The sequence below is a fragment of the Seriola lalandi genome, unplaced genomic scaffold (assembly GCF_002814215.2).
Source record: "Seriola lalandi dorsalis isolate HSWRI2012SDOR001 ecotype SW California unplaced genomic scaffold, Sedor1 jcf7180002054864, whole genome shotgun sequence".
NCBI classification, from domain to species: domain Eukaryota; kingdom Metazoa; phylum Chordata; class Actinopteri; order Carangiformes; family Carangidae; genus Seriola; species Seriola lalandi.
This window is the reverse complement of record NW_019525417.1, coordinates 1,516,294-1,534,638: the sequence shown is the minus strand read 5'-3', so window position 1 is coordinate 1,534,638 and position 18,345 is coordinate 1,516,294. Positions and strand designations below refer to the sequence as shown.

Sequence of the window (18,345 nt, the reverse complement as noted above, 5' to 3'; positions counted from 1 at the left end):
TTGTATAACATACAGTAACCAGCACTTGGTGCTTAAATGAGCTAATAGGAGAAGATGTTTGCTCTATAGTGGTATTAATCTGCATGAAGCACCAGACAGGAAAGTGCTCCTACAATAAAGATGAAGTTGGGTTTCATATTTGTTTCCTGTATTTGTATGTTTCTCAGCTTACTTATACCCTTCAAACAAAACCGCAAGTCGGATAAAAACAACCATTAAAGATGTGCTGGTTCAATTAAAATGTTCCACATGCACCATCATCATCCGTACCTTTGTGTTTTAACTCAGTGCCATTCCTCCAATCACAGTCATATCTGTCTGTCTGTGGTGCTTATATAAGCCCATCTTAACTGCCTTCTGTTTTATTGACAGTCCATTAAGCCCCTGCCCATGCTGATCACTTTATAAGCTTGCGTACACTCGCATGATGAAGAAATGCTCCTTAGCAAAAACATGAGAGGGTGGAGTGGAACAGTTTCCTGTGTGTGTGTGTGTGTGTGTGTGTGTTAAGAAGTGAGACAAAGAAAGAGTAACAAAATGAAGAAAGAGACGGAGATACAAACTGAGGGGAAGTCACACGTGGGGAGAAAAAGACAGAAAGAAAGAATGAGCCTCAATGTGAGACTAGAATGTGAGTTGGCTGCCATTCATCTGACCAATTTCCCTCGACAGTTCTGAGCACTTAACCCCACTGAGAATATAACTGCGTGTGTGCACACACACATACACAAAAACCTTTTAGTTATTTGAATTAATAAGCCCCAAAGCAAGCTATGGACAGTCTGACAGAGAAAATGGTCCAATTACTTGTATCACACAGTGCGTTTAGAGCTTTGGAGGTCTGTGAGTCTGAGGGTGATTGGAGGGAAAATACTGAAATTCAATCATTTCAGTTTTATCCTCCATTCACAGTTGCTTTGTTTCCATTTAGTGCTTCTGTGCAACAGCGATTTTCAAATTAGAAGCCATAACAAAAGACGAGTGGTGCACGTTCAATAGCAGCATTCACATGCCGCTACACTGTTTTTGCAGCACTGACATTGACCAGCTAACACTGAAAATGCATGTCAATAGCAAAATGTCGCAGGCTTCAGCTCATACCAAGCAAGAAAAGTAGGTGGGTGGATAAAAGGCGTGCCAGCACATTTGATGGCATCTTTAAAGCTGGAAATACACTAACAGCCCAAAATAAACCACACGTGTTCTCAATGATGAAACACAGACACCTGAAACACCAACTAAACCTGGGTCTCTCTCTCCTGTGTTTACCCTGCTTTTCATATTACCTCCATCTCCCCTTGTAACTTTTCCCTCTCTATGCCACCTTTCCATTTCAAGACAACTATAATGTTTTGACTGTCGATACTGTTCAGTGTAAACACCTCACTCTCTCTTCCCACTTCACTTTCAGCCACATCCTCAAATGTTATTTCAACTTTCTCTGCGGCTCCCTTTATCCTTGCCTACCATAATTATCCCTCTATCTTGCCTTCTTTGCAATCGCTTTTTTGCTTCCAACCTCTATTTACATGAATAAATAAATATGTGTCAATAAAAGAGCTCTCTGTGAGCTGGAACAGCCTCTAAGGCAGAAGCCTATTCTCTTTTGTCAACAGCATCAAGCAGATTCAAGGTTTGTTTTGTTTTGCAGTGCTTCAACATATGGGCACATGAATCAAACTGCCATATAACTTCCTCCACCTCCCTCATCTCCATCTGCTGTCATCGGTTACAATACAACTGCCAAATGTATTGACACAGCGTGCGTGGATAAAAAGAGATAGCCCTCCACTCACCTCTCTGCACCAGCATGGTGACTTCGCTGCCTTTGGGACACTTGCTGAGCAGGTCGACCACCTGGTTGTGAGACATGCTCTGCACGTTTCTCTTGTTCACCTCCACGATAATGTCTCCCTCCTTGAGGCCGCGGCAGCGAGGGTAGTCCACGATCTGCTTCACCCTCTGCCCTCCACCTCCGGGACTGTCGGCGATGGTGAAGCCGAACCCCTTGTCTCCTTTCTCCATGTGTACAGTGATGAGCTCTGGTTGTGTGGCGATGGAGGAGGCCAGGGTGACCACATCGCTGGGGTAGCCGTGCTGGGAAGAGGTATCAGAAGCCACCTCAGCAGAGGGGCTGTGGGGTCGGGGGAGGCCGTTGAGGGGTGCCCCGCCGTTGGTCGAGCCGTTGTTGTTCTGACTGCCGTGGCTGGACGGCGAGTCGTAGCTGTTGGGCACTTCCTGGCCGTTGACAATGATGGGCTCTTTGTTGTCGAGGATAGCCACTGAGGTAACCAGGCTGGTGTTTGGGTCATCGGGGTCAAAGGGAAGTGGGTAGCCACGGCACAGTTCCAAGTTGACCATGGAGCCAATTGGGATGGACTGGAAGATCTTCACAACCTGGGCATGGGTGTAGCCGAGCACACATGTATCGTTGACGCTCACGATCACGTCACCTTAGAAGTGGAGAAGAAGACGAACTTAGTTTAATTTTGTTAAGGAAAGCATTCTTCTGCCAATGCCAACTTATTACTTAGTGGACACGAGTTACACTTCCCTCTTCATACACAATGCAACAATCAGCATATGGAAACTCCAACTACAGCAGTATTCTTTCCGTGTAAACTTTAATAAAGTACACCAACCTGTCTCCATCTTGCCATCGAGGGCAGCAGGTCCATCTAGGACCAGGCTCTTTATCTGCAGGAACTCGTCCGGCTCGTCGCCTCCAACAACAGTGAAACCGAACCCCCGGCGACTCTTTTTCAGCTTGGTATTGATGAAAGTCCCCTTGAGCTCGGATCGGTTCCGAGTAAAGAAAGGCTTCCCTCCTGGACACACACACACACACACACACACACACACACACACACAGATGATCCAGTTCAATAGACCGTTCTGATTCACCAATGTGCCCACTGGCTCTTGTTCACTGATCGCCCAGATGACACAACATGAATCAGAATGGGGCTCATGTAGTAGAATATGGGAGTAATCCCAACTCAATCCTACCCTCCCAGGCCCCGCTTCAGCCACTTCTAAGCTTGAGCATTGACTCTGGATCTACTGTGGATCAGCTGGTATTGGTTGTGGTTGCAACTACATTTAAACTGATTATAAAGGGTAATATTAGCTGGTAAAAGCAACTGTATACAATGCTTGTAAATTATTTGATATGGAAACTGTAGCGACTCCAGCAATATTGATTACTTAAAAGGGCTTGGGGGCAAAAGCACTGTCAAATGAAACCTGCACAGTGGACATCAATACTCTAAAAAGGGACATAAATAGTTCAGAAAATAAAAGAAAACTTTTGTTTTGTCATCTGTCATCATTGGTTAATGCTGTTTGTTGGATCCTTCTCACTAATAATGCTGGTTTTGAATTTAAAGAAGAGAGAGGCACCAGATCTTTAAGTTACGATATCAAATACCGGTGACATCCCTCTAATACAAGAAGGTCACATGACTAACATCTTCACATAAGACAGGGTTCCGCCTTGATAAATGGCTACTGCTAGCAAGACATCTATCTTATTCAACGATGGCTGTGAGGGTTTAATTAACACAGGAACCTCCATGAAACACATTTCACACCGGTCTTAAGTCATGAGAACTGCTCAAACAGTGCAATCTAAACCCAATTACTCACTCTTCCTTCCTTTCTTCTTGCTTTCTCTACCTCATTATGTGGCATTAAGAATAAAAGGAAAAAAGATATGCGATGGTATCAGTCTAAATCAGAAAGTGGAGTGAGGTATTCACGGTTCAGAATGAGAGAAAGGTTGAATACAAGGAAAGGCTAAGGTCTAATTATCTATTAATAGACAAAATGTATGCCACATATACTGCAGAAACTTCACATACATGAGCTCATGATTCACACATATGAATAAAGGATGTTAGCTGAGGTGAAGACGAGAATGACAGTGAACAGGGAGCAGAGGGGACCACAGAGGAATGTGTGTTTAGTGACCTGCAGAACCATATTAGATTATGGCAGTGCTACAGCTTATGTGTTCAATGGAAAATGCATTACAGTTGGTGTCCTTGTGTTTGTGGTGTTGAGCAGTGTGTGTGTGTGTGTGTGTGTGTGTGTGTGTGTGTGTGTGTGTGTGTGTGCGTGCGCAACATCTTTGAATAGCATTTTTCAGAACAGGCGAGATGTAACAAAACTGCAAGCTGAGATGGCGGCTCTATCCACAAGGGATCCAGAGATGTAAGAACAGACCAGGAAGCAGGAAAAAAACATGAAAGCCAGGAGTGAGATAAAGAGATTTCAAATGACGCCTTTCTCTGGAGGAATGTCAAGGCCTAGGACAGTACAGAATAGCAACGTCAGAGAGGGTGGGAGGCGGGGAGAGACAGAGTGAGAAAGATGGAATGACGGAAAGACGGACAGAAACAAACAATTGAACCAAAGCAGACAGTGGCGGGAGACAATACAAAAGCCGGCACGACGACCAATATGAGCTATAAAATAAAAAGATCGATGAGGGAAAAGGGAAAAGGCGACTGACAGAGCAGCAAGTGACAGTAAGAGAGGGAGACAGGGTGAGGCAGTTAATTCTTTGCCATGGCAGTGCTAATTAGACAAGCTGCTAGTGGGAGGCTGGTATAAAAGGAGCTGGCAACCAGAAGAAAAACACACTCACACTCTCTCACTCACACTCTCTCACACACACACACACACACACACACACACACACACACACACACACACACACACACACACACACAACAGCTAGACACTATGTCTGTAGGTGTGTGTATTGCTAAATGATGGGTGAAATCAGGCCATTATTTGATCCAAAAATTGGAGCAACATAACAGAGGTTCCATGAGAGTCAACATGTGGCCACAGTAAACACAGATGGTGCACATATATAATATAACACTGCACTTGGCCGGGTTACATTCAGTGTGTCTTCACAGAAATACAAACATTGCCTTGAGTGCTTTCTTGGAAAAAATGTAGGCTACTGTACATAATGAATGAGATAGATTTTATTTTACTTATTAAGTATATATGATGAAACTTATACAGGAAGCTGCTTTATAGTGTCAATTCATGACTGTTCTTCCATCATGAAAACTCAAACATGGCCTCAGGCCACAGCTCAGGAAAGCAAACTACATTGTAAGAGCTGAATTTGGTTTTACTCATAATAAGTCCCCCTGGGTAGCACAGCAAAAAAAAACACAATGAAGGTACAATACAACAATGAGAAAATATTGTTTCAGACTTTAATTGTATAGATGAACTTACGTTTTTGACCCATTGCGTTGGGCACTGTGGGTCCTGTCTGAGGGTCCCTGTAGGTTTCCTGGTGATTGGTAGCGTAGCTGGCCAGAGGAGCCCCGGCCAACGCTGAGTCCTCAATCCATTCTGAAACAGCAAGAGGCACATGTTCTCTAGATGGGGTCTACACAGGTGCACAGCCGCCTTACTTGTGGAAAAAAACCAGGGCTAAGGGCTTGGGGACAATCTGGCCTACCTCGCTGTGTGTTTGGGACAGAGCCCATTCATATGAAGCCGGAGGCAGTAGTGATGGAAGAAGGGCTAAAAATTAACTGTGAAAACAACACATTTCCTGCTCTGGCTTCTGTCTGATATGTAGTTACAAAATCTTCCCACAGTGCAACAAGTGAATGGAAGTGGTTCCAAAAGTCTAACTATCCAGAGATCTTGTGAAAGCCACATTACAGTTTCACATCTCTCTGAGATCATGTGTAAACTCAGTTGAATGGGTCACATATTAACTTTGTGAAGCTTTTAACACGGTGCATTGAAAACAGATGGAGGTATTGTGAAAATACAATATAATGGCCACCTTCTTTGATTAATCACCTTGTTACAGCATCACAGCACCGATCAGCCTACAACCTTCATTAATATTCTTAACCGTAAGACGGAATCAATGCAGAGGCGAAAAAAATGGATAAAAACCCTGCTTGAAGGTATCGAATTTTTTTGAAGAGAGATTGAGCTTTCAAACGGGAGTAAAGTCAGCAGGTAATCGAGTGGAATCGAATGATTTCTGCTGAATGAGCAGAAGGTGGAGCGTGATAGGAGAGTCCCCCTGTAGGCTGGCCTGCATTTACAATTAATCTCTTAGCAGGGCGTCCTGTGAATGCATAAGGTTCAAGACAGGAAGCAGGGGAAACTTAAGGTTACCTATTGGTTGAGTTGCAGCAGCTGTGCGAGCAGAAGTCCTCTTTCAAATATGCTACATTATATTCCTTTTATTACTGGCACCTTTTAGTGCTTCATGAAGTCACACAAATTAAGAAGCGGACTCTCTTAAGCAGGCGGATCATTTTCATTTGAAGCCAAACTTACCTGTCTTCTCCTTTGGGGAAAAAAGCTATTAAGTTATTACCACAAACAAATATCTGAAGGCAACACAGAAAACAGAAATTAACTTCAAAAAGGCTGCGCGGTACAGCCGCAAATAATAGTTATGCCTTTATGGAAGGGCACTTAGCAAATCATAAGGCAGTAGCAGGCAACATCAAGTAGTTCTGTAGCAATAATTGGTATAAAGACAGACACAATCTCACAGGCGCATACAGACACATATGCAGACAACTCAGTCACACACATGAATAGAAAGAAAGGAAATGACGCCCTTGGTGGGGGCTTGTGAACGAACCTCGGATGTAGCGCTCACCTTCAGGTGGCTGCTGGCTTTGGGGCTGAGGCTGCTGTTGTTCCAGCTGCCTGCGCCTCTTAGCCTCCAGTACTGGATTCTCATACTGGGTCTTCCTGTTGATATGACTGAGGGGCGGTGAAAGGAGGGATAGAGTTGATGGAGGTAAGGAATGAGTGACAGAGGGGAATGAATAATAGGGAACACACAGAAAATAGGAACAGAATACAGGATGTCGGACAAGAAGTAAATATCAGCAGGTAAGTGAGGCCCAACGGGGAGGGAAGACAGACACAGAGGAAAGAGAAGATAATAAAAGAGAGAGATAGGGTCAAGACAGGGAGGGGAGACATAGCGATAAGCTTTGATTAATAGTGGCACACACAGCGGCACAATACACATGCATCCATCCACACGAACAGCTCCTGTCTGAGACATGCATGACACAATCACACCCACAAATCACATCAAATAAATCCCATTACGATGATGGCTTAATTCAAAGAAACTACAAACGCCTTTAATATCACACACCAACCCTGGGAGGTTTTCCTACTAACCTGCAAGCTCCAAAAACATTATACCTGAAAGCACCACATTATACGGCAAATGAAGGAAATGGTGAATAATGTATATTAGAAAAAAAAATTATTGCAGACACAAAGAGGAAAAAAAAAAAAAAGAAATGCCAAAGCCTTGAGCCCGCAGGTGCTGCTTTGAACAACGTCTAAAACGCATGAAATATTATTCATATTAATGCTGAGGCCCAGGTTCTCACACAAGATGAGAGGCGCGCGCGCGCGCGCGCACACACACACACACACACACACACACACACACACACACACACACACACACACACACACACACACACTCGCTGCATGTTTTCCCAAATGACACACACAAAATGGCCTACATTTCCAGTCTACAGAAGACCAGAATAGCTGAGGCGAAATCTGGCTGTGACGTCACACAGCAGAAGTGTGTACACACATTAGAGCTGCTCCTATTTAGAGAGAGGTCAAGAGTTTCTTTTGTTAGACTGAATATGTGCGAAAGCATTTCTATTTACGCGCGCGGAGAAAAACGCAATCCTGGGTGCAGCATCAGCATCTGCATTTGCATGTGAGCCTTCTTTTGCTATGTAGCGTAGTGGACGTCACTTACTCAACATAGTAGACCCCATACACTGGATCGTCTATTTTCTCCCATCCCGGTGGAAGTTCTGAAAAAGACATAGAGAGAAAAAAAAGACAGAGTGAGACAGCAGAAACGAGGAAAACTCAGGGCTGTGAAGTTGCTGGAGGCCATGTATTGAGCCATTAGTGGCAAGGCCAGTGGAGACCTTTTGCCTCTCCATTGTGTTTGCCTGTCAGTCAGTCTCCAGGGCCAGAGTGACTCAACAGCTTCACAGGCTGTCTGGCTGCCCCCTCTGTCCCCTCACACTGCTGACATTTCCACACATCAGATAAGAACAGAGCAAGACCCCCTTGGGCTTGGATGGATGGATGAATGGAGGGATGGAGAGATGAAAGGTGGGAGAAAGGAGTGGTGAGGGGGTCAGAGAGCTGGAAGGACAGAAATTGGGAAGAAAAAAAAAAGCACAGAGGGTGGGACAGGTGAAGGTAACAAGGAGGGGAAACTGGGGGAAGGAAGGAGGAACAATTCAGGCTTTGTAACCATTGTACAAAAAAAAAAAAAAAACACATGCTTTGACTGAGGAGACTTGACTGTGAGTAATTGATTGGACAATTTTCTTTTTTCCTTTATTTTCCTCATAATGAGAAACAGTCCAAACAATATAACAAAGCCAAACATTTTGGATTAATTCAATGGCTAGATTAGTGAAAAGATATCTGTCCTTGGCTAAACACAAAGGTACCACCAGTGGTCTCTGTCTGCTAAAGTTTGTGTCCTTCATTTTTTACATTAGTAACTGAGGTTTTGTGTGAATTTATCTGAATTCAACTTTGCCACCTCTTGCTTTATAGTTTGCACCCTGACTTGAATGAAAACCAGCGTTGCATGAGGAGGTGGCATTGAGAGCCGCTGCTTACTCACTGTGATGTAAGCATGACACTTCTACATAGTTTAAGTGAAATTCACGGTAATCAACACTGATTAGGGAAAGATATGAATATGATGAGGACCACTTCAGCAGTGTGTAATTGCCCAATGGTGCAATCTAGCTGCGTTTCTACACTGTTTGCCAGAGAGCGTGATGCCATTATTTCCAACAGGGTCATCTGATTCGGTTCTATTGTCTGATTACAGCAGCATTGATTATTGGCTGGCCTCCACATAGATAATGTCAGAGGCTTCTAATTGGCTACAAACACAGATTGTCCAGTAATCCTCTCCTGTGATGTATAAGTTTTACATATTATTACCCTCAGCCAATTATGCCTCGCCCTTTGTGCGAGTAGTTGGTAATTACAATCATCCAACTTGGAGAGCCTCCCTCTGTTTTCTAATGAGGAGGGCCCTTGGTTTGAGTGGAGTCAGCAGTAGATGCTATAAAAATGAAGGATGAGAATGTTTAAATTGTCTGTAGGCGACACACACCATACTACAGCTGGACTGAGGATGACAGTTTGCAGTACTCTCACACCAGCTATGGCTTGAAATTGATTTAAAGTAACTAAAGATGAATCTGCAATTGGATGCTTGTGAGCAACGCAATTCCACATTCCACATTTTATCATCTGCTAAATGCACATTAACACAAAAAGCACATGCAGCAAAAAAAAAAAAAAAAAAAAAAAAAAGGCAGTGCAAGGTTACAGCGTAGGTGTTGTTGTACAGGGTGAACCCACAAAGCAGGCGTGGTGAATTATCATTCAGATGTTTTGAACTGGAACGTTAAATGGAATGTGTTCCCGCCTCGCCTTGCGCAAAATTTTAATCACCCACTTGATTTCACACTGCACTAGCTCTGCTCCTGGAGGAGCACCTGTGTGTGCGGTGTGTGAGGTGAGTGAGTGTGAGAGAGAGAGAGAGAGAGAGAGAGAGAGAGAGAGAGAGAGAGAGAGAGAGAGAGAGAGAGAGCACAGAGAGGATGTTTGGTGCTGCAACCATAACAGTATGGTATACATTTCAGCGTGTGGAAACACAAATGAAAAGGAAGAGAAATCTGTTGCTCATAAAACAGTGTTTTCTTCCCATCCTGTCGCCCTCTGCCCACATCCCACCTTCCACTACATATTGTGCATTCAAGGGGAAGTCAAGCGTGATGAATTACACGTTTAACTGTTTGCATCTCATTCTCTTGATACAGTGATGTGATTGATTTCTCTAGAGTAAGCATGTGCTCAGAGGGAGACTGTGTGTTTGTGTGTGTGTGTGTGTGTGTGTGTGTGTGTGTGTGTGTGTGTGTGTGTGGATGGATTTGTGCATGTGTGTGCTGCTGTTCATAAAACGCCTGAGTCTGCTCCTCCTCGGAGAACTGAAGTTAATTGCGCTTCTTTGCCCACCTGTATTGGATTTTGCTGATCAATAATTATTGAGCGTGTTCATCCAGTCGAGGGCTGTCTTATGGACAGTGGACTCGTCTGATCTGATGATTATAACATGGCAGCCGTTAAAAATACTTAACAGTGGCAGCCTGATAGATGCTCACGCCTTTCTTTCTTCCATTTGTATCGCTGTTTCCTGAAAACAGCTGTCGGCTGCTGGAGAAAAGAGTGAGAAAGAGGCTAAAAGTGGAGTGATATTTCTCTGTGGGCGACACCTTCCACTTCACATTTGACTCAATGTTGATATAAAGAATATTGAGTAATGCAGCTTTAGCTGGTGATGAAAAAATGCAGTCACTTCTGATAAATAAACAGGATGCCATAAGTTGAGATAATTCCCTAAACCGGGGGCTAATGAAAACCTTTCAAATCCCATTCACCAGACTGAAAATAATTACAGGCCAACACAAGCCTTTTCAGAGAGGTGTCATTCTCTCCCAAGACAATAACAATATGCATTCACTGTCAATCCAATTTTTTTTTTAAATATTTTAAGTGAACAATACGAAAGTACTTTGTTTATTCCTTTCATCCCTGCATTTCAATGTTCTTTCAGTTCAAGTTAAAACAGGTTCATCATAAAGGGCTAGTACAATCATTAATCAGTTATCTCCTCTGATGGAATGACATCATTCATTACCAGTGCATAACGGTGCACGGCACAGTCTCCAGACACCATTTATCGTGCACAAGTGGCCATGCTGCTGTGTCTGATAGGCTGGTTAGTGTGCTGATGGGCCTCGGGGAGAGAAGGGCCTGTTGCTGTCTGGCTCAGACAGACGCCCATTAGGAAATCATCATTACAACCATCTTCTTCCGATCAGCCATCGTCTCTTATGTATGAAATGACAGTTTGTTGATGTGGGAGTGTGTGTGTGTGTGTGGTTGGCTGGTAGCATGTGGGTAAGTTGTGTGTAAGGCCAGTGTTCTCATCACATAAAGTGTGTGTTTGTCAAAGCCACATACTGAGGGCAGGCTAGATAAAGGTCAAACCTCTGATAGCATAATGTCTCATTTCGAGATGATTAGAGTCATTGTCAAAGTCACCTCTCACCAACTGTCAGTGACTCTGTATGAGCCAGTGCTGGTGTTGTGCATGTGATTATGTAGATTTGCAGTATCAACTGTGGTCACTCCATTATCTTCACTGACCCATTGCAACCTCTTTAAATTCAGCTGAACCTATCTGTATTTCAACAGTGTTTTAGATGTGTGTAAACCAAGGTGACACTAGTCTGACTCACCACAAGTAGGCTGTGGGCATGAGCCTGACATTGGGGCCGCTTATTCCAGGTGGCATTCTTTTCCCTTTTCGCTTCCCCTGCCTGTTACTGTTTTCAAAATCCCTTTCGCTACAGGAAACCGCCAAGCTGTCAACTTACACGCTGAAAAGTTTTGACGAAGATTTGGATCATGCAAATGCACAGTCAACATACGTCTTTGCTGTTTTTGTGGCTTTTTAAAGGCAGTGCTTGCTTTCCCATGTGCAAATGTTCCACCAAAGCATCTTTGGCAAAGTGGAGACAGGTCTGGCTATGAAAGACTAAAGTGAAGCAGGCAGTGGGATGACATGGTGAATGTTGGGTTGACAGACGTTTATCAAAAAGGGTGGAGTAAAAGATAAAGTGCCTACCTAGGTCATTGTCCAGCTCCTCTGTGTGTACCCCTTCTGCTCAGCGGGATGGACATCACAACACCACAGGATTATTGTGGAAGGGAAACAGAAGAGGGAAGAAAGGTGCACAACAGTGAGTCACTTAAATGCAATAACAACATATGGCCACTGGGTGGCGAGAGTTCATCAGAGCCAGCTGCTCAGCTTCATGAGGCAATCCATGGTTACAGAAATTACAAGGCACGTTTCTACCAAATGACTGGACCTCTGTGTGTGGTTTGACGCAACAATGGAGTAGAGCTGGTGAAGCATTTTATCCAACCTGAATGATGGAGACGTCAGCTAGCAATGACACCGTTTATCAACTTTAATTATGCATGTGTCTACATATAATTGTACAAACCACATGCCTCATCACCTCATAATAGATACAGTATGCATGTCCTTGTGTGTCAGTATGGAAGCATTCAGGGTTGAAAATGGTGTTAAACATCAACAAGCAGGCAGGACGCCTCAGTGTAGGACAGAGAGGACATTACTTGTTAGAGCTACATGATGCTAGTGATGCAGTCAATTCCTCAGAGCTGTGGGACACGTTGCTCTGACAAGCAGCTGCAAGAAGGAGTATAGCAGAGCAGTGCCACCCATTGACTGCTCACCTTTTTTCTGTGACCCAACACTGACACCTAAGGGCTGCTGGAGGAACCACTGCTCTGGCATAAGCATTTATGAATCACAACTTTGTGATACTAGTGATGACAGAAGGTATTTGATGTTTACCTGCCCATCTTTTCAGTAAAAACTCAGCTGGGTCACTAGTATCTAATGCAACTAAAATACTACATACAAGGGTAGAGTTGAAAGCTAACGATTGAATTGATTAGCTACCAATATACTTTTGCCAAGGCATTCGTCTTGACGAGTCTTTTTAAAATGAAGAGACAGGCTTGGAAAACCTTGGAGAAATAGAAAAACCTCATTGACTGGCAAGCAAAGCACCAAATTATATGCATTTCACAGAGACAAACATAATCGCATGGTAAACATGCTCTCATGTGGACGTACCATCGTCTTCACATTCTTCCAGGGGTTTCTGAGGCTTGTCCAGGCACCGAGGGTCTATCCAGGAGGTCGTTTTTGTATTGTGGCTAAACACAACATACAAGCATAAAATTACCTGGTGGTACAGCAAAAGTGGGGGAAATAAAACCCTCCTCACATCTGCATGTAGAAAGAAGGATTTCTAAGATGCTGACTAAATAACAAATAAAATAGAATAAAAACACGGCTGTGCCTTCGTAAAAACTTAACAGCCACAAGAAAACATAGAGAACTATAGAGGGATTCTTTTAGAGGAATAGGAATCGAGTCTGTTACAAATCACTGAACCTGAACTATCCTTTAAGAGTCTTCATAAATGAAGAACAGGATCTCATGAAGGCGATGGCACATATTACAAAGTTAATTTGTCATACTCAGTATTTTAATCAATTGGAATCTACGTGTATTGAATAAAAATAACCATGAGTAAAATTTCATCACTGCTCAACGTAACTAGGTCACTCTAAACGGTTCATTTCTCCCCAACTTTATATCTTTAAGAATAAATGATCTTAATAATCTTTGTTCAAGCTCACGTATATGACTGAGATAGTAGCTGCATGAAAGTCACTCTGTACTACATGTTATTGATTGTGAAAAAGATTCCTTCATGTCCTTCGGTTAGTCTCCACACGGCATATATATCATATCATATAGAAACATGGACCTGCAACTACAAACTCAAAAGGTAAGCCTGTGAAAATATGCTTTGTTTCTGTACGTGATGTTTGATTACAAACTGGAACTTGGCAATTTTGTGTCAAGACTTCCTGATGTCTTTTTTTTTTTTATTTACAATGGGAGTTAAACTATATATACAGATGTATATATATGTACATATGCATGCAAAAACTATTGTAAAATAACACCTCTTTTGAACCTAACATAGACTTTCTATCTCACGTGTATATAGAGTACCTTGAGTCACTTACTCTATAAAGTAGACCTCTCCGTTCTCGGTGTAGGCCATCTCCCAGTTGTCAGGCAGAGGTCCCAGCGGGTCCTCCGGGGGAGGATGGCTCAGGTGAGAGTGTGTCTGCTGTGTGCTCTCCGTGGTGGCCGGTGGTGAGGGGGTCGTCCCAGCGTAGGACGGGTCACTCTGGTGGGGGGCGAAGGGTCGCACCGAGTGATGAATCTCGTCTAATTCGCTAGAGTCTCCTGGGGGATCGAAAACAAACGTGTCCTGGTGCTAAGAATATTTTGCTAAGAGGAAGCTGGAGACACTTTCAGGGACAAAAAGTAGCTGTGACTACAGTTTAACAAAAGGTGCCTCGATACACAAGTAATCAAAGGTGTCGACTAAAAACGGCTTCCACAGAAACAAAGGATTCCACGGCTGAAATGGCTCCATGGTTAATTTGTGGATTTCCAATGTAAGAGACTTAGTGCCACTAGACACAGGACAGATTTCAGCCATGTTGCTCACATGACAGACTGTGTTACATGAAGAAAAACAATTATGAGAGCGAGGTAAAATGGGAGATGAAAGGGATAAAGAATTTAAATTTTGCTTTTATTGTATTCCAGTGTACTAAAATGTCAATGAGAAATCTTTCTTACTTGTGTCATGTGAACACTTCCATAGAGTAGTTTAAGAGGTTTTAGAAAGCCTCATCTTGCCAAAGTCCAAGGACTCAGAAACTGTTACATGTAGTTTTTGACCAAAATCACAGTTACACTACTGTAGAGTATATTCATTTGTCCTCCACTACTTCTCACAGCTACAGAGACGTTGACTTCAGTTAAGGCTGCCGAGTGGGCAGTTCACACCTAGAACCATGGCTTCTGAGGTGCTATCAGCTAGCTTCCTGTTATCTCATTTTCACACCCACCGTTGACTGGCACCCTCACAGCTCTCACAATCACAGACAGCAAATAAACAACTTTTGGTCCCACCTTCTAAAAACACATGGCAGAGACAGCTTCAGGGCTGAGTCAGCCTCCTTACAATACCTACTGACCTACTAGCACGCAAGAGGAAATGTGAGGGAAAATGACAGCAGTAAGTCATTTCAATCTAAAATCATCACTAACAGAGCCCTTTAAAGAAGACAGCACTGATATCAGCATCATATTTCCAAACATTTGAAATGAATAAAATTAAATCTTCCTCTAATTCACAAACACAAATAACCAACCAAATACTATTCATACATCATCATTAATAACAATTTCAGACATGGAGGTTGTGCTGCTTGCAGCCAGATGGCACTATTTTACATTTCTGGACACATGGATACAGGCAGATGTAGTCAAACTCAGAGGCCACTTACTCACCAATCAAAGAAGCTCTTGTATTCTGCAGCCCCTCACCACACCAAAGTGCTCCCTCTCTCTCTCTCTTTCTCTTCCCACGTCCTTTGTGCTCTTTCTCCTACTTTTTCATTTTCTGAGCTTATCCTCCTTCACAAAATACAAACCTCCCTTGCTTCTCCGTCTCTGTCCAATCCTTTTCAGACTTGGCTACTTTACCCACTCCCAGGAACTCCCCCTTTCTCTTTAATTTCCTGCTACCTTGTCTCCACTTCGATCCCCTCCCACTTCATCCATCGCCACTCACATTCTCCTTTTCTTTCCTTCCAAACAGAACTGCAGAAACTAGGATCGCATTCCTGTGTTATATTCCAAGCTAAATAAAACACAGCCTAGTTCTTTGCAAGCAGCTGCCTGTGTACTCGCTGACTTCAGGTCTGTTTGTTTTAAAGGTGTCAACCACAACAGCGGCAGGAGCATGCGAGTCGTGATCCTGCTAGTATATGAAAGAGACAGTAAACTAACAATAGGTGGTGTGCAGCCAGTCACATGACAGCTGTTGATGAGTTAAACAGTGGACACATGAAGCTAGCCTCTACACAGTGTTTATCAATGACAAATGTGGCACTTCGGTTGGGATGCTGCCTATGTGAGGATGCCAAATTTAATTTAGTTTGGAGTATGCCGCCAGCCTTGGGGCCTGTTCCGGTCTAGTATTTTGTATCCTAATAAATGAAAATTGTCTAAATCCATTTGAGACAGGTTTTTTTTTTTTTTTTTTTTTACGCCAGGCTTCAGAATGTGTTTCAAATGCGTCTTGAGTGACCATTTGTTATTGAATTTTGCCTCCCCACTCACAGTGTGAAACTGCTTAACAAACAAAATGCACATCTGAGCTCAAACAGACATCCAGAGAAGAGGAGAGTGCAGAGGGTTTATGCCGCAGCTTATGAACAGACTGCAGATAATAATGTGTGAGTGATCAATTCATATTAGGGTTGCAACAGTATGAGATTTTCATGGTATGATAACCGATATGATAACCGCAACAGTATTTTGCACCAGTGGTGGAGGAAGTATTCACATCCTTTCTTAAGTTAAAGCACTAATACCACACCGTCAAAGCATTTTGTTTTACCTAAAAGTCCTGCACTGAAAATGTTAAAGAAAAGTATGTATGGAAGTTTTATCATGAAAATATGCTTGAAAGTATTAAAAGCAAAAGTACTCAGTGCAGTAAAATGTCTCTTGTGACTGTGATATTAGTATATATTATATCGTTAGATTATTATTCATTAAGGTATAAGAAGGAATTTATATTTGTAGTTGGTTGAAGCTCTTTTAAACTAATTTGTATTCAACTGCAGCTAATGATTATTTCCATTAGGGATATATCTGCTGATTATTTTCCCCATTAACCGACTGATTGTTTGGTTTATAAAAATCAGAAAATAGTAATAAATGCATCACCAGCCGTCACAGGTGATCTAAACGATTATAAAAATAGTTACCAATTTACTGTAGGTGTATGACAGTGGAGCCAGATTGATCCTGGCTGTACCTTTCACTCTCACACACACTGCCCTGAGCCGGGAAAGTTTGTGTCTTTCTTCATGTGGTCAGATCGGGGTCAGTGCGTGTCTGTTTGTGAGTCAGAGGTTATCTAACCAACAAACAACGCAGCACCAAGATGGGCAACCATGTTTGATATTTCCTCCTTTGGCTGCTACTTATAGAAATCCCATCGATGAGTTTCTTTTTCGGAGGACGGAGGTTGGTCATATCACTCTTGCTTCTCTCTGACATTCTCTCCACTGCATATGTGTGTGGCACCAGTTGCAGCAATATACCGTGAAACCGGTACAGTGCTTCGATCCTAGAACATATTACATCTTCAAAGGGTTTTGGATGTATTCACACCAACATTAATTAACATGAATTAATTGTTCATTTAATCTAAAAATCACAAGACAGAACGGACCTACGTGATAGGTTCAAGTGGTTAATTTTACCATACCAATTATCTGTACCCAAGTTGTATTTGCGTAAAGGGATATTCCAGCTATTTAATATTGCATCTATATTAAGTTAGGGGACTTGAGAGATACACATCCATGATACAAGACCCCAAAACACTTCACATAATATAACAGGATAGTGGATTTCATTAGAGCCTGATGACATCATCAGGGTTCCTTTTTACTGAGACTTGAAAGAGCAGCCACCAAAGACATTATGTTGTCACAGGCTGAGTACTGTAGCTCCCCTCAATAAAAGTTATCTGAACACATTGTGTAAAGCAGCCTCTTTAATATACAAAAAGAGAGTGAAGACAGCCAAGTCTGTATTCATGTTAGAAAAGCTCTAATCATCAAATATTTAGAATTCTTTTTCAATAAATTAAACAAACAATAAATTAATGATCTAAATTATCCCTCAGTTGATTGATTAATTGCACATTTATTGTTTCTGGAGTTGTCCCCCTGTGATCATCTGAGATCTATTTCAGCGCGAGGCGTTCGCACGGTCTCATTCGTCTTTTTAAACACTTGAAACAGAAAAAAACACAAGGGTCATTTCACCAGAGATGCATTTAAAAGTTTGTCTCTTCAGGATTTCAGATTTCTGAGAGAACAAACTCACCTGTGCCTACAAATAAAGATTTTGCTTTCCTTTATAATGACTTTAAACCACTGAACTGGTGACTTTGTTTCACAGCTGACGTCCTTGTTTTCAAGGCTTTTGTCTGGCATTTGGAGAAACTATCTGTGAAAAGTGACTTCCACCCACATAAAATGAGAATTTCCATACAGCCATCGGTCAAGTCTCACCATGTCTACATTTTGCTCTCGCAGCAGCTTTTGACTTTAGCATCAACCAAAACCTGTGACAAGACATGCATCATTACTGTGATCCAGCCACATACTCCGCCTGTCTGACCTCCTGCGCTCTGCACGTACCTGTAAAGCTACTGTTCATGTCAGGGAGGTCCTCGTCGTCCTCCTGCTGCTGCTCTCCAGGCACTATTCCAGCATTGTGCATGTCATTGTAGGACTTGGTGCGTCGGGGAGTGGAGTGCTGCGAGCCCGGCAGGCTACCGCTGAGCCCGTCTGGCAGTGGGGCATCACCGCCGCTACCGCTACTGCTAATCACTTTCCCACCGGGGGGCTGCACCGGCGGCTTGGGCGTCCCATAATAGTTACCTAGGCAAC

General features: G+C 42.9%; 1 protein-coding gene across 1 annotated transcript in view; it reads right to left on the bottom strand.

Annotated features, from left to right (window-relative positions):
- The window catches only part of magi1b (membrane associated guanylate kinase, WW and PDZ domain containing 1b), a 134,027-nt gene that overhangs the window by 30,754 nt on the left and 84,928 nt on the right, over positions 1–18,345 (bottom strand). Inside the window, 9 exon segments of the mRNA XM_087179770.1 lie at positions 1,797–2,453; positions 2,643–2,828; positions 5,266–5,385; positions 6,653–6,777; positions 7,817–7,874; positions 11,798–11,833; positions 12,845–12,927; positions 13,813–14,038; positions 18,094–18,336. Coding sequence (XP_087035896.1) covers positions 1,797–2,453; positions 2,643–2,828; positions 5,266–5,385; positions 6,653–6,777; positions 7,817–7,874; positions 11,798–11,833; positions 12,845–12,927; positions 13,813–14,038; positions 18,094–18,336 — 1,734 coding nt within the window.